At 33.0% G+C, this 13,371-nt stretch overlaps 1 protein-coding gene across 1 annotated transcript in view; it reads left to right on the plus strand.

The window, feature by feature from the left end:
- Positions 1–13,371, plus strand: part of LOC130892887 (homeobox protein caupolican) — a 43,848-nt gene that overhangs the window by 28,056 nt on the left and 2,421 nt on the right. The window contains exon 4 of the mRNA XM_057798571.1: positions 12,219–12,523. Coding sequence (XP_057654554.1) covers positions 12,219–12,523 — 305 coding nt within the window. The remainder of the gene's footprint in view (positions 1–12,218; positions 12,524–13,371) is intronic.

The following is a 13,371-nucleotide window of genomic DNA, read 5'->3' on the forward strand; positions in this document are numbered from 1 at the left end:
GGAAACAAGTAACAATATAATTGTTATTAATCAATATTGAATGCTGTGTGGCCTCTAGCTAGATACGCAAAGTGTTTAAGTTACATTTCACATAAATAAATATAAAGGATGTCTCAATAAATTATTAATCACACTCAAGAAAATATTTAACAAAACAACAATCAGAATGATTTATACATTAGAAACACGGCCAGAAACATCAAAAATAAAACAACTGGAAATCATAGGAAAGAAAATTCTCAGGCGGAAGAACGAGAAAGAAGTTAAAAAACCAGACGTGAAGTAAGATGTAGATAAAATCAATGCAACATAAATAAAATGATAGAATCTACATATAAGTTGAATGACTGGAAAGAGATGGAAACTCAAACTAGACCCAGAATGAGGAAATATATCGAAGAAGAAATAGTGGTAGTCCTATTGTGGAAGAAAGAAAAAGAATAAGGAAACACAGTGTTCACGAGAATATAAAGTATATGTATCTACTTCAATTAATTGATTTTCATATCCTAAATTCTGTTAATATAACGATTTGAGTTTTTTCTTTGAAGTAGATAAAAGTCAACAAAAAATAAATTGTGAAATCAGTTTAATTGGTAATTTTAAAGCTCATGTGGTACTGGTGATTTGAAAGTAGAAATGAGTATTTTAGGTCTAGAACGGTCTGGAAGTACGTCGATCTTGAAAAGGCATACAAATGGGAAAATAGTCGATAAACTCATTTGAACAAACGATGACTATTCTAGAGAAACGTTTTCGAAATGATGAGCGAAAAAAGAGATTAAATTAATGGGCCAACGGCTTTGTAATAAACTATTACAACACGGATTTATCTGTGTCTACATCCTCCTTATTCACCGATGCGACTTTGGGTTCTTCCTTAGAATATATCCAAAGAGTTTTGGTAGTATTTTGGTCCCAAATCACCAAATCAAAGCCTTTCCGAAAGAAACTATCCAAAAATAGATTCAACCTGCATTGCAACCTAAATTGATTTTTTATTAAATTTTCACGTTGTTTTCAATAGAATAATTCACCGTTTTTCTTTCAGTACGCCTCATAGTAGTTTTGTTATAAGAAAAATTAGCAGAAATATCTGATATTTCAATATTTATAAATTATTTCAGAAGTAATATGGACAAATATTTCTTCAAATAAACTTAATTATTACAATCATTATTATCACACATTTCAACTCTTTAGAGTTTTGAAATAATCGATAATTGAATGAACACACTGTTTAATACTAATACGACATTACATTTTCTAACGTGCGTTTCAATAACCAAAATGTCGACTTCAGTTAGGGGAATTTAAATTTATTTTATTCTAGATATAATACCAAGTTTTCATGGAAAAAACCTGTACGAAAAGGGCAAAATTTCCAATTTAAATTTCATCTAATAAACTCACTTCATATATTATTTTCATTTTGTATCATCTATACCTTTTTCATTCTACTTCTTGGTAGTAATTCTGTCAGAATATTTTTGATTTTCTACCCTGTTATTCATTGTATTCAGCATTTAGAAAGTTTATCGAGAATAATTTTCATATTTTTCTTTTTTTTTAATTCTGATCTGTTTATTACAAAGTCAATCGCATTGTCACTTCATTGTTTTATTTATGCAATTATGACATCCGGTATTTTTCAAACAAAACAAGTTATTCATTTGTTTTTTGTAAATTTTGTACTAATTGAAAATTTAGAGTGATAGGTTATCAGGTCTAGAGTCAAGAAAAGGTCATCATTATTGTAATTTTAGAGAATAATGGCGACATTTTTAATTAATTCTACATTTCGAATAATTTCAAACAATTTGTGTCGTTAACATTGAACAATATGGAAAATTCCTAATCATACAATAAAAACTTGATTCAACTATATTGTTTCAAATAAAGTGTTTTCTTCGTGGAAATTTATAATGTCGTTAATAATTTCCACAACAGACAAAGAAAACATGAATTTACTTAAGTAACATCCTGCCAAGCCGGAGCGAGTTATCCCAACATGATGATTATGAGATATAATACTTGAAATATGTGATGTAAACACCTCGTATATTTATTCCTTATTATTTTTTTTTATTCAATGCCGGTTGATAATCAAACTAAACTTGAATCAGAGGTATGTAGATGCGGAATGCATTAAACGATTAAAGTCAATTGAGTTTATCTGTAATTTATGTCCACACCAACAGTAATCCTAATCTTCTTATTTTCACTCGCCGTCTCACTTCAAGTTAAATCAATCACGTGTGCAATAACACTAAATCTGCATGCCGATCCTCATGCCGCTAGCAGTCATGCCTCAATGCTAATAGACATTCTACATGCATCCTTAAAACTACTTCTTCCATCGAACATCAGGTCTTATTACAGTTATTAAACTATTTTTAATGGACGACTTTAACCGTTTCCTATTTATAAGAGGAAATTGACATAAGGTACGAATTTATTTAGTCATTTACAAGGTGAAACGGAACAATATTAAATAAGTTTTGTGCACCCTACGATCTACTACGATTTCAAGGTCAATTCAAGTGAACAACAAACTCTTGATTAATTGTGAAGTGCTTCTGGTGATGAAAATCCTTCATAAGCAATGAAGACTTGTCAATTCTCTATATCTCAAAATATATATTAAAGAATAGAAACTACATCTCTAGAAACTACTGTCTTTTCCTTCATAATAGGACAAACTAACTTTCAAAATTGGTTAAGGCCATGGAGAAAGTGGTTAACCAGTTAATCTTGGGTTTGCTGACTTCATCAGCAACCATTAATTCGGCTATCGTAAACATATTAACCGGGGCATATCTGGCCCCAAATATGGGGGAATCACACTAGACATATCGATGGGGTTTAGTATGATCTTCTTAATGAATTAAGATCGCACTTTCTCAAAAACTCAACGATCGACTCGACAAAACTGCAAGTCTGATCTATAGCTTCACCGATGAAAGTACACTGGCACTGCAACTCAGAATTTGGACCAAAAATATCACCATTCGCTTGTTAGGTGTCGAGGTTGAGAGAAATTTGTTTTGGCGTGGTCACGAGGCCGACTAAATTGCTTATACTTTGCAACAGCTTCTAATCCTCTACAAGGACCAGATTACTTCCTTCTTTGGGCAATTGCTCGCACATTTGGAACTTGGCTCCCAATCATACCCTTAAGGTACTTGACTAAATACAAAATAGAGAAATTCGATTTAGGCCTATTCAGACTTGGGACAGTTTCGAGCATAGGTCGATGAGCTGACTCCCACGGCAGGTGCTCTTCCGAGTTTACCAATCCTACTTAGAGCAATATCTGCATGACCTATTCGACAGGCAGAGGTATTTAGCAGATGCCTAGAACGTCGATTGATCGAGAATCGTTCCTTTGAATGAGTGCAAGCTCGTGGAATCATCTACCAAGGCACGTCTTTTCCGAGCACTACAACTTACAGAAGTTCAAGATCAAGTTGAGTCCAATAGTGTTTATCTTCGTGCTCGCTTTTTACATAAAAAAAGATAGCGTTCGTTTTTCTGAAGTTTCCTGAAGCTGAAGATGAAAATTTGATGAGTTATACGGATTCTGTACAAAAAATTGTACCATTGTTATTGATTAGCTGTTTAGAATTGTTTACATTACAATATATGAGTAGGATGATCTTTCCAACTGACGGCAAAGTCAAATGAGAGAGAACATATGGAATCTCGCCCAAAATAGCCAAAAACGCAATAATTTGGTTGCATCTGTTGGCGAAATTGAGCGGATTTCACTTGACATTATTTCTGGTCCAAAAAACTAGCTGATAAGAGTTTTGACTTGAATAATCTGAACAGTTTGTTTCAATGTATAAGCTAATCGTTTTCCATGACATAGGAAGCACTAACTTAACTGAATCGCTCTCTAAAGACGATTTAGATCTACTTCCACAGATAAATTGAATAACTAAAGAAATCAAAGCTACGTGTCTTTGAACTGTTAATGATTATTATGCAATATGTCGATTCGGAAACGGCATTTATCATTTCCTGATGCTAGTCCGTTTTGTCAATTAATCAATATGTCTACCACGTATGTCCGAAGTACACGGTCCTCTTCCTTATTGTATATACACCTTCGCTCCCTCCCATCCTGTATCTTGGATGCCGATGCCCCTGCACGTGGACGGAAGGATCACTAATTACATTTTATTGCTAATACAAGTGTCAACTTCATTGTGATATTACAAAAAGACAGTGGACGCGGTTTGAATATTCCATTCGTATTTCAGTTAATCGGATATACAGACAACTCGGCGACAGAATTTGATTATAATAAGTGGTGAAGGATTTAAAATCGTGCTAGAATTTAATCTTAAATTATGAAATTCTGAATTTCAATTTAATTATTCAATAATTTTATTTTATATCAATTTATTCGCTGTCTTCTGCATATACGTATTTTTGACATCCCTCCAAGTTTATCCTCAATTACTTTGTCACGTGTCGCTTCAGGTCTTTTTTACTTTGACCTAATTTTGCTTCCCTCACTTTCTTCACTGGTCTAGAATTTTCTATTCTTTGTTAATGATCCCACTAACTTAACCGATAAATTAATTACACGGGTGACATGATTTCCAGATCTTATCGTAACACGATATTTCATTTCTTCGGCTTGCATTGCACTTTTTTATCTGTTAGTAAGAGTTGTACGTTAATATTGGACTAAACATTCAATTTCGTATTTATTCAGACATGTTTTATTGATAAGGCAGTTATTTATGCTGTATTTTCAATACTCTTGGCTATCTCTGCATCTTCATTGCTTGTATTGTATATTTCTGTTCTAAGGTATTTAGATATCCTCACTATTTTAATCCTATGTGCTCCTACCCATAGAGGAAAGTTCCAAGGGCACAGGCTTGGCCTAACTATGTAGAACTCTGGGCTAAGCTTGTAAGCCAGGCTTGGCCTAGTCTTGGTAAGACTCTGGAGTGATAACGATGGGCCAAGCTTGATGGCCAAGACTGGGCCATGCTTAAATGCCAGGGTTGGACCAACTTTAACTGCCATGACTTGGCCAAGCTTAACTGCCAGGACCTGGCCAATGCTAAATACCAAGACTTATTCATTACATCATTCCTTCTTTATCTTTATTTCATTTCTTTATTTATTTTTTATTTGGTCCTTATGTAATTTTTCTATCATTACCATTTAAGCTGGATGTACATCACTATAGAGAATTGTATATTCGGTCTTTGTTTGTTTTAAGTTCAACTACGAACTATTCTGTTTATTATTCTTTTTTGCTTAGTGATTTTTTATCCAGTTTTTCATATATATGTGTCATTTCCGTATTTCCATTTAATAAATTATCATTAATTAGAAATTTAAACTTCTTATTTATTTGAAATAAATGAGGTTAATCATCTTCTTATGTATTACGTAATTTTCAATTGATTAATATTCATTAGATTTCGTGTCGTTATATTTTAGAAGAATTGCCAATTAACATAGCTACGTCTGTTTTGAGCGATGCCCTGAAAGTAAAAGTTATTCGTGTGGAAATGCCTGGTCAATGGCAGCTGGTATTGGGCATCTACGCCGTCGTTAACAACGACGAGTCTTATCGGTGAGCGATCGTACTTATCGGAACCATCGCTTGAAATATTTAATGCTACTTTGTACCATTGTATTTTATAAACTTTAATCGACAATTTATGGTGTATCTTGTAGACGTTATACGGTTTTTTAAAATTGTGATTCGTCAAATTCCAAATTAAATGACGAAATTACTTTATTGGTTTACACGAATTTTACATTTTTAATATTAATATTATAAATAAATCAGAGGGCGTTTTTAGTAAATAATTTTTAGTCCCACTACCTTTTTAATAGTACAATCATCCGTAATCATACGAAAACAAGCTTCAAAGAAAACATCTAATAGCCTAGGAGCAGCAGTAGAACTAGCAAACGAAAATAACACATTCAAACTATTTCCATATAATAGCGTCTTCACCAGAGATGTCTATGCCTTATTACAGGCACTTATCATCACCAGAAGAAACCAATATAAAGAAATAGAAAGAACTACGGACTTTTTGAGCTCCATTCAACAACATCCTCATTAAAAATCAACAACCCCCTATCCACCAATCCAAAGTAGACGTAGCAACTACTTGGATCACCACCAGCATAACAGAAAACGAAGAAAACAGTTTTAAAAGTTGTAAGGACCAAATAAAAACCATCAATTTTTACACGGCTCCCGATTTTTCTTTATTTTTCATAGAAAGAAATTCGATCTCCTCGAGAAGACTGTAGAATCCTTCTGCAGCACTATTTTAAATAGTTCTTCTATTATCTTTACAAGTTGATAAATGTATTCATTTAGTGAGTTAAATTTTTTTATCGACATTTAATTTTCATGTTTGTCCACTAAACTGTATAGTTTTTTCAATCATTTCGCTATCCCTCTCAATTTAGTGAGACTCCAGACGACGAAACAAAAGACGCAAATAAACGACGCGCGATGACGGCGAATAAAATATCAGCGCGCGCGCCGCCAATTCCCGACGCTTATTGGCAGTCTTCGGTGCAGAAGCGATACGTCGCATGGCGCACTACGATTAGCAATTGCTATGGAAACAAGCTGATAATACGATCAGGGGCGACAAACCTGACGAACCGCTTCGGTCTTTTTTTTTAACTCTCTGTTTTGCATTTTAAACATAATACTGCAGTCAAAGCGACCCTACACTCTGAAAATATTTATAAACCTAATTCATAAAAAGAGTTTGTAGAAATTTTTGTTAACTAATATCTATATTAGTAAATCAAATCAAATACACAAAGTACTCAAACAGTTTCTAAGTTCCAAGAATGGTTATGTTGAAAGTTAAGTGGATATTTTCCAATTGTTTTTATGAAAGAGACAGAGCCGGATTAAGCTAGTGGTTTGGGGGGGTTATAGCCCCGGGCCTCAGGTCCAAGAGTGCCCCATCATTTGGAAATCATTCTGTATTTTTTGATGTGTTGATACCACAAATCCAACGTCTTGATATTATTTTTTTCATTTTTTCATACAAAAGTGGGCCTCGTCATTATTTTAGCCCCGGGCCTTGTAAATCTTAATCCGGCCCTGGAGAGAGAAAAAGCTTCTTGCAATTCGAATCATATCATTCCAGAATACAAAGTTCCTGAACAAAGAACTACGACTTTCTATGTGAAGTTTCAATAAATTCATGTCAAGCATATCTTGTAAATTTCTGTACCTAGTCATATTTGAAAAAAAAAAGAGATTGACCAAGGCATAAACTTTTAACAAGATTCATTGTGAAAATTGACTTTCTTTCTCTGTTTTGTGAAAATATGTTTACGTACCACCATCAATTTTAATTTAAGTCGCTTAGGGGAGCTGCAGCTAAACTGAATGTAGATTTGACTCACGATATGGATCGGGATATCAAACTGCTGTCTTCTGATAAGACAGACACTGTTCTGTTCAATAGGCTTGGAAGAGTACGATAAATGTAGATTCTGCAAAGTATCTAATTATCTATCTACGAGATGGACTGACGGTATTAAAAGAATATCGACCGCTCAAAGCAGAGAAAACTGGAAGTATTTGGAGGAGGCCTATGTCCAGCAGTGGACGAGATAAGGCTGAATGATGATGATGATGATGTCTACTGTATCAAGGCTTTTGTACCTTGCCAATATCTGGGTAAGAGGAACATGAACCTCCAAAAAAATAGCTTTCTTTCCGAGGAATCTACATATTAAGGAAGCGAGGAAATGAGATGCATCGTTATACTCAAAAAATATTGTTAGGTATACGTACAGAGCGGTTAAAAAGCCAAAATAGCTCCTCAAAAAATCCACATATTGATGAATAAATGCTTTTATTATAATAAAACAGTTGCTAATTGTTTTTAGTCTTCACTTATAAAATGTGTATGATTAACGTTCTCACTAGCACGTTCAAATTTAGAAATCAATATCTAAAGTACAGTTACGTGACAAATTTCACTAATCACTCAAAAGCAAAAATCGTTGAATTGTTTTTTCTTTTTTATTGCAAATTGATCAATAAATTCATTCTGTTAGAAATATTTGAAACACAAACCATTTATTTTATGAATATATGTTCTTAAACTAGAGACGGAAATAATATATTTTTTCATAAATTAACTGTACTATAAAGTGAAACGCCATTTGCGTCTGCAACCATCACCGCGCCACGGTCGTCGGCGGTTCATCAGATTGAAATGTTTCTGCACGGATGCGTCGCTTCGCTGATAACTGTCAGCTTTATTAATTTCCCATCTATAAACTTTTCCCTTTCTCGTTTAACCAATCCAGTAGTGTTTGCCGCTTGTTTCCCACGTCAAAAAAATCAGTATAGAATAAACCTATTACTTATTCTGATATGAACATTTTCAAAAACAATATAGATAGTTATATAACCACGATAACGACGATGTTTATCCACTGGAAAAATTGGCACTTTAATAGTTTTTGATTACGATCAAATACTTTTTCTTTCAAAAATGAATCAATTTTCTATGTTCAATGTTTTTCAAATCCGTTATATGTAGCTAAATTCATAAGAGATAAATATAAAGCATCTGTTTAAAGTCCGTTTTAATGCTAATATTTTTCTTATCTTCTGGAAGCTCAGATACACGGAACGCGTAATTGCTTTGACTGCACTATAGGTATCCTTGCATAATATAGATCAAGATCCTCTGCAACAATTTGTGCACTAAATTTGGGACACAATTTTTTTAAATTGGTCACTTTGGGCATTCAACACACGATTCAACGATTTATCCAAATTAATACCAAATTAAACCTTTTTTTATAAACCTACAATATGGTTTTTCTTCTTCATTTTAATCCATATTTGCTAGATATATAACATAATACATTGGATTGAATTTTTTTTGTGAAAAAATTTGTTTTTTGTTTAGATATTATACTATAAAAAACAAAAATTCACACAAAATGATAACACAACTTTCATTTACAAAAGTTCAACTATATACAGAATTGAGTGCAACCAAAAAATTATGTTTCTGATTTTGAAATTAATAAGACTTGAGATATGGGGTGCAATTCCTAAAATATAAATAATTTAAATCATCTGATTGAGCAGTATCTGGTACGTAACGTAGTACGTAGTAATAAAACTAAGCTAATGTTGGCGTTTTCCAAGTCCTAGAATCCATTTCTCGAAGTTCCAGTTATCGTAAATTAGTACTTCAGATTTTACTAAAATTGGTTTACTCCAATACGGCTTTTTAAAATAAATTTATTTGAAACAAACATCCAAAGATTGGGGCTTACAAAATTTACATTAGATTGAGGACTGTATCTTGGCATTATTGAACAGACAGAGGAACCTTTTTCTGGTTAGGTTAGGTTTATTTTAGTACAAGTTAGGTTATCTTAATTAGTCTATAATTCGAAAAAAATATATTTTTCTATCAAATATCATATATTTCTATAATCAAACCGAACTGCCATTTTGTGTAATTCAAAAATCCAGTTCAATAAGTTGAACCAATCTTCGACATTTAGGTCCTTGATAAAAGGATTCTACGACCTTGAAAATGACCGTATTTCAATTATGATACGGGTAGATACGAAAGTATTTTCAAATATTAGGTCAATCAGATTCTAATTCTGAAAATTTGTTTTGTTTGTTAGAGATTTATTTCTGTTTAATTTTTGACTTGTCAGAAATTACATCCAAATTGTTAGATTTGTGACACCAGTTATCTCAGTACATCCTGAATAATTGATTGACTTTTAGATTATTTTTCCACTTTGTATTTCAAAATCTTGCGGTTGTCTGTTTAGATTTACAATGCGTGTAACGCCAACAATAATTTCATCACCCTTGTATCGTCCCACATCTGAGCCGCAAACTTACTCTCGAAGTCATAGAAGCCTAGTCCGTGTCTAAAATATTGATGGATCAAAGCAGGTTTTACTCGAAACATGTTGGCACTCCAAATAGCGTCGAAACAAGTCAACATTTTTTGCAATCCCGAAACTATTGTTGTAGTGGAAATGCTTGGCAAATATTTATTTCAAACTTCATTTACTCACTAAACCGTCAATATACCTAAGATGCTTAAAAAATGTGATTTTCAGTACGGTTTTAACACCCATGAACATTTTACGTTGGTGGAATAGAAATTTCAGCGATGGCTGATAATGGTGTTTTAGGTTTCAAGTGGAATGTAGTTAATGCAACGCTCGTCGTAAAAAACCTCTACGAATTTCGCAGAAAACTTGGTAGTCATGCTGAAACATGTGTTTACAAGTCACGTTCATTCTTAATGTTCACTGGAAGCAATCGTAGCTGATGCTGATACGTTATAAAAATGTTTAATAGAACCGTATCCCAACACAACGACTTTTTATGCATCAAAATATATCACATAGTCCTGCACATCCTCCTTAATAGTTTTCCCCATTCTATTTCAATATCCACAATGTACGAAACGTCTAATTATTCAAGCATCCGAGGGAATTGTATGGAAAGTGTTCTACTACAACCTGAAGATGTCAGGACTCATCCATTGAGATAATATTTTTGCGCATGTGCTGAGACATTATTACTGAAATTTCAGCTATTTTGGACTGTTAGTTTCTGTGTGACAATCGCATGAGTCGTAGTGAATAATTTCGTGGAAATGGAAAAATTGTTTAATTAAATATTCGTTTTTGAACGACCAACAGATCCACCGAAAACAAGCGTTCGGGATCTCCAAAAACTACGACAATCAACGAAGGTTAGATGGATAAAGAGGCAATCTGCATGTCAAAACGTCGAATTTGCTATATATTGAGAGAGAGAGAATCTGCCCCCAAAAAATAATGACAGTTTTACCGGCCGGAAAAATGATAGCGACGTTTTTTTTAGGAATTACCCTCCGTATTCAACAGATCTGATCCTTAGTGACTTTTCCTTGATTTCACAATCTGAAAGAGTATAAACTTAAAAAGAGAATAATAAAAATATGACGATTATGACAAAAATTTCTTGTTTCTTTTTTTAGATCTGATCACATTTCAAATGTACGTGTTACTTATTTCCTAATCCTAAATCCAAATCTATATAAAAACCTGATGAATCAAATAAGACACGACTAATTGTAATACGAGATAGTAAATAAATAGAATGGACCTTGACTACTGATGTATCTCCATTCAAAAAATAATCAAACGTTTTGTTCTCTTCCACTGACATGTCTTGACAGCACATTTTAATTCCGGCTGTTGGATACATCCATCCCCGAAGTGTTCGGGTGTATATATATCGTTGTGGCACATCTGTTTCCGCAGAAGTGAGATTTTGACGTCTAACAGCGAGATTTGATTTTTCGATCCTTATCAATTTCATAAGCTTGAACGATATGAACGCATTGGAATCAATGCATAAACAAGTAGCTAGCATTGGTAGCTTTTATTTAAATAATTAATAGTTAAACAAAATGAGTTATTAGAAAATTTATATAGAAGAAATTTGTGGTATTGGGAAGCATTTAAAAAAAAATTGAAAATGACTTTTATGGCCTTCAAAAACAGATGTGGAGATTCATCAGAACTCAGAGAAAAGATGCAAGTGAATATATTAGATCAAACCATATAAAAAAGGAAACTTAGGTCCAATATATTGTATAAAAAAGAAGATACAGAAAACACTCCAGATATCACAATTAACGAAGTAGCTGAAATAAAAGAAAGAGATATAGAAAACGCATTAATGAAACTTAAGAACAGAAACAGTCCAGGTCCAGACGGCATTCCAAATAAACTTCTTGAATACGGCGGGAGAAGCACCAGCTTACAGCTATAACTCGCAAATTCCTATTATATCAAAAGGTTCCGGATGAATGGCACTCAAGTACCACAATTTTACTGTTTAAAAAAGGAGACAAAAAGATACCCGCAAAGTACCGAGGCATAAATCTTGAAGCTAGTAACAAAGATTTCTAGAATTGTAGAAAATAAACAAACAAAAACAAATAGACAATATAAACAAATCGCCGGCTATGATAAAATCATATATAAAAACAAATATCAAACGAATTCTGCTGTATATAAAACGGGTCGCGACTTCGCCAAATTTTACACTTCCATTATAACCGGAGAAGATCAGCTTTATAATCTATGTGGTGGATTTGTTCGTAATACTACAAAGACATTTTTCTTTGTTTCAGATATGGTATGGATCTCAATGGTGCTAGGCGAAAAAACGCTACTCGAGAAACAACCAGTACTCTTAAAGCCTGGTTAAACGATCACAAAAAAAATCCTTATCCGACTAAAGGTGAAAAGATAATGTTAGCTATTATCACCAAAATGACTTTAACGCAAGTATCGACGTGGTTCGCTAACGCGAGGAGAAGACTGAAAAAAGAAAACAAAATGACGTGGGAACCTCGAAACAGAGTCGAAGATGACGATAATAATAACGACGATGATGACCAAGACCACAAAAGTACTGATGGAAAGGATATCATTGGTGAGTTGTTTATTAGTAATTCTGCACGTGTTGATTTTGGCTATTAGATAGATTACAAAACATTTTTCTCTATCATTGAACAACGGAACATGTTTATGTAAGCAATTACTTTTATTATCTATCGATTTTGCACATTCAACTTGCATTGCTTTGCTAACTTTTTCTCTAAAGTTAGCAGAACAGCCAATTTCTCAAAAGCTTGTAGAGCGAGAAATTTTATTCAGCATTTAATTAGCACTTAATTTTCCGCTTATTATTTTTTCTGTCTACTCATATTGCAACTTTAGTGAGTTTATTCAGCTAAATACTTTTTTAATATCCAATCATGCCATTGCAAGTTAAATTTCTAGTTAATTTTTATTCTAATAATAGTTACACAAAATTTGAGTGGAAGCTGCATTTTCAAAATAAGCCAAGGTCACAGTTTCCAAATTAATGAATAAAATTATATTAATTAGACGATGTTTTTTTAATTTAATATGATGTGTTAATTTGTATGCTGATGAAATTCGAATAATTTCCTACAACACTGTAACAAATTAAGTTCTCAATGCTCCATCTTACATTAAAAAAATAATATACAATTATGATTTTATTACGTATTTTATTACCATAATCAGTCCATTACATTACATTCTTATGAAGTACCATTAGAATTCTAATATAAATTCTTAGCTCGGCTTTTTTTTTTTCTTGGCTTTTTTATATAAAATAAAACATTTTATCACCTTCATTATATGTAGATTCGTTAGGTGTAAACACTACTTCTCACCTAAAGGCAAAGAGAAGCCGTTTTGAGTTTTACGATCGTCATAAAAAGCATGCCCCATATTTTCACTGATTAAATT

The sequence above is a fragment of the Diorhabda carinulata genome, chromosome 4 (genome assembly GCF_026250575.1).
Source record: "Diorhabda carinulata isolate Delta chromosome 4, icDioCari1.1, whole genome shotgun sequence".
NCBI classification, from domain to species: Eukaryota; Metazoa; Arthropoda; class Insecta; order Coleoptera; family Chrysomelidae; genus Diorhabda; species Diorhabda carinulata.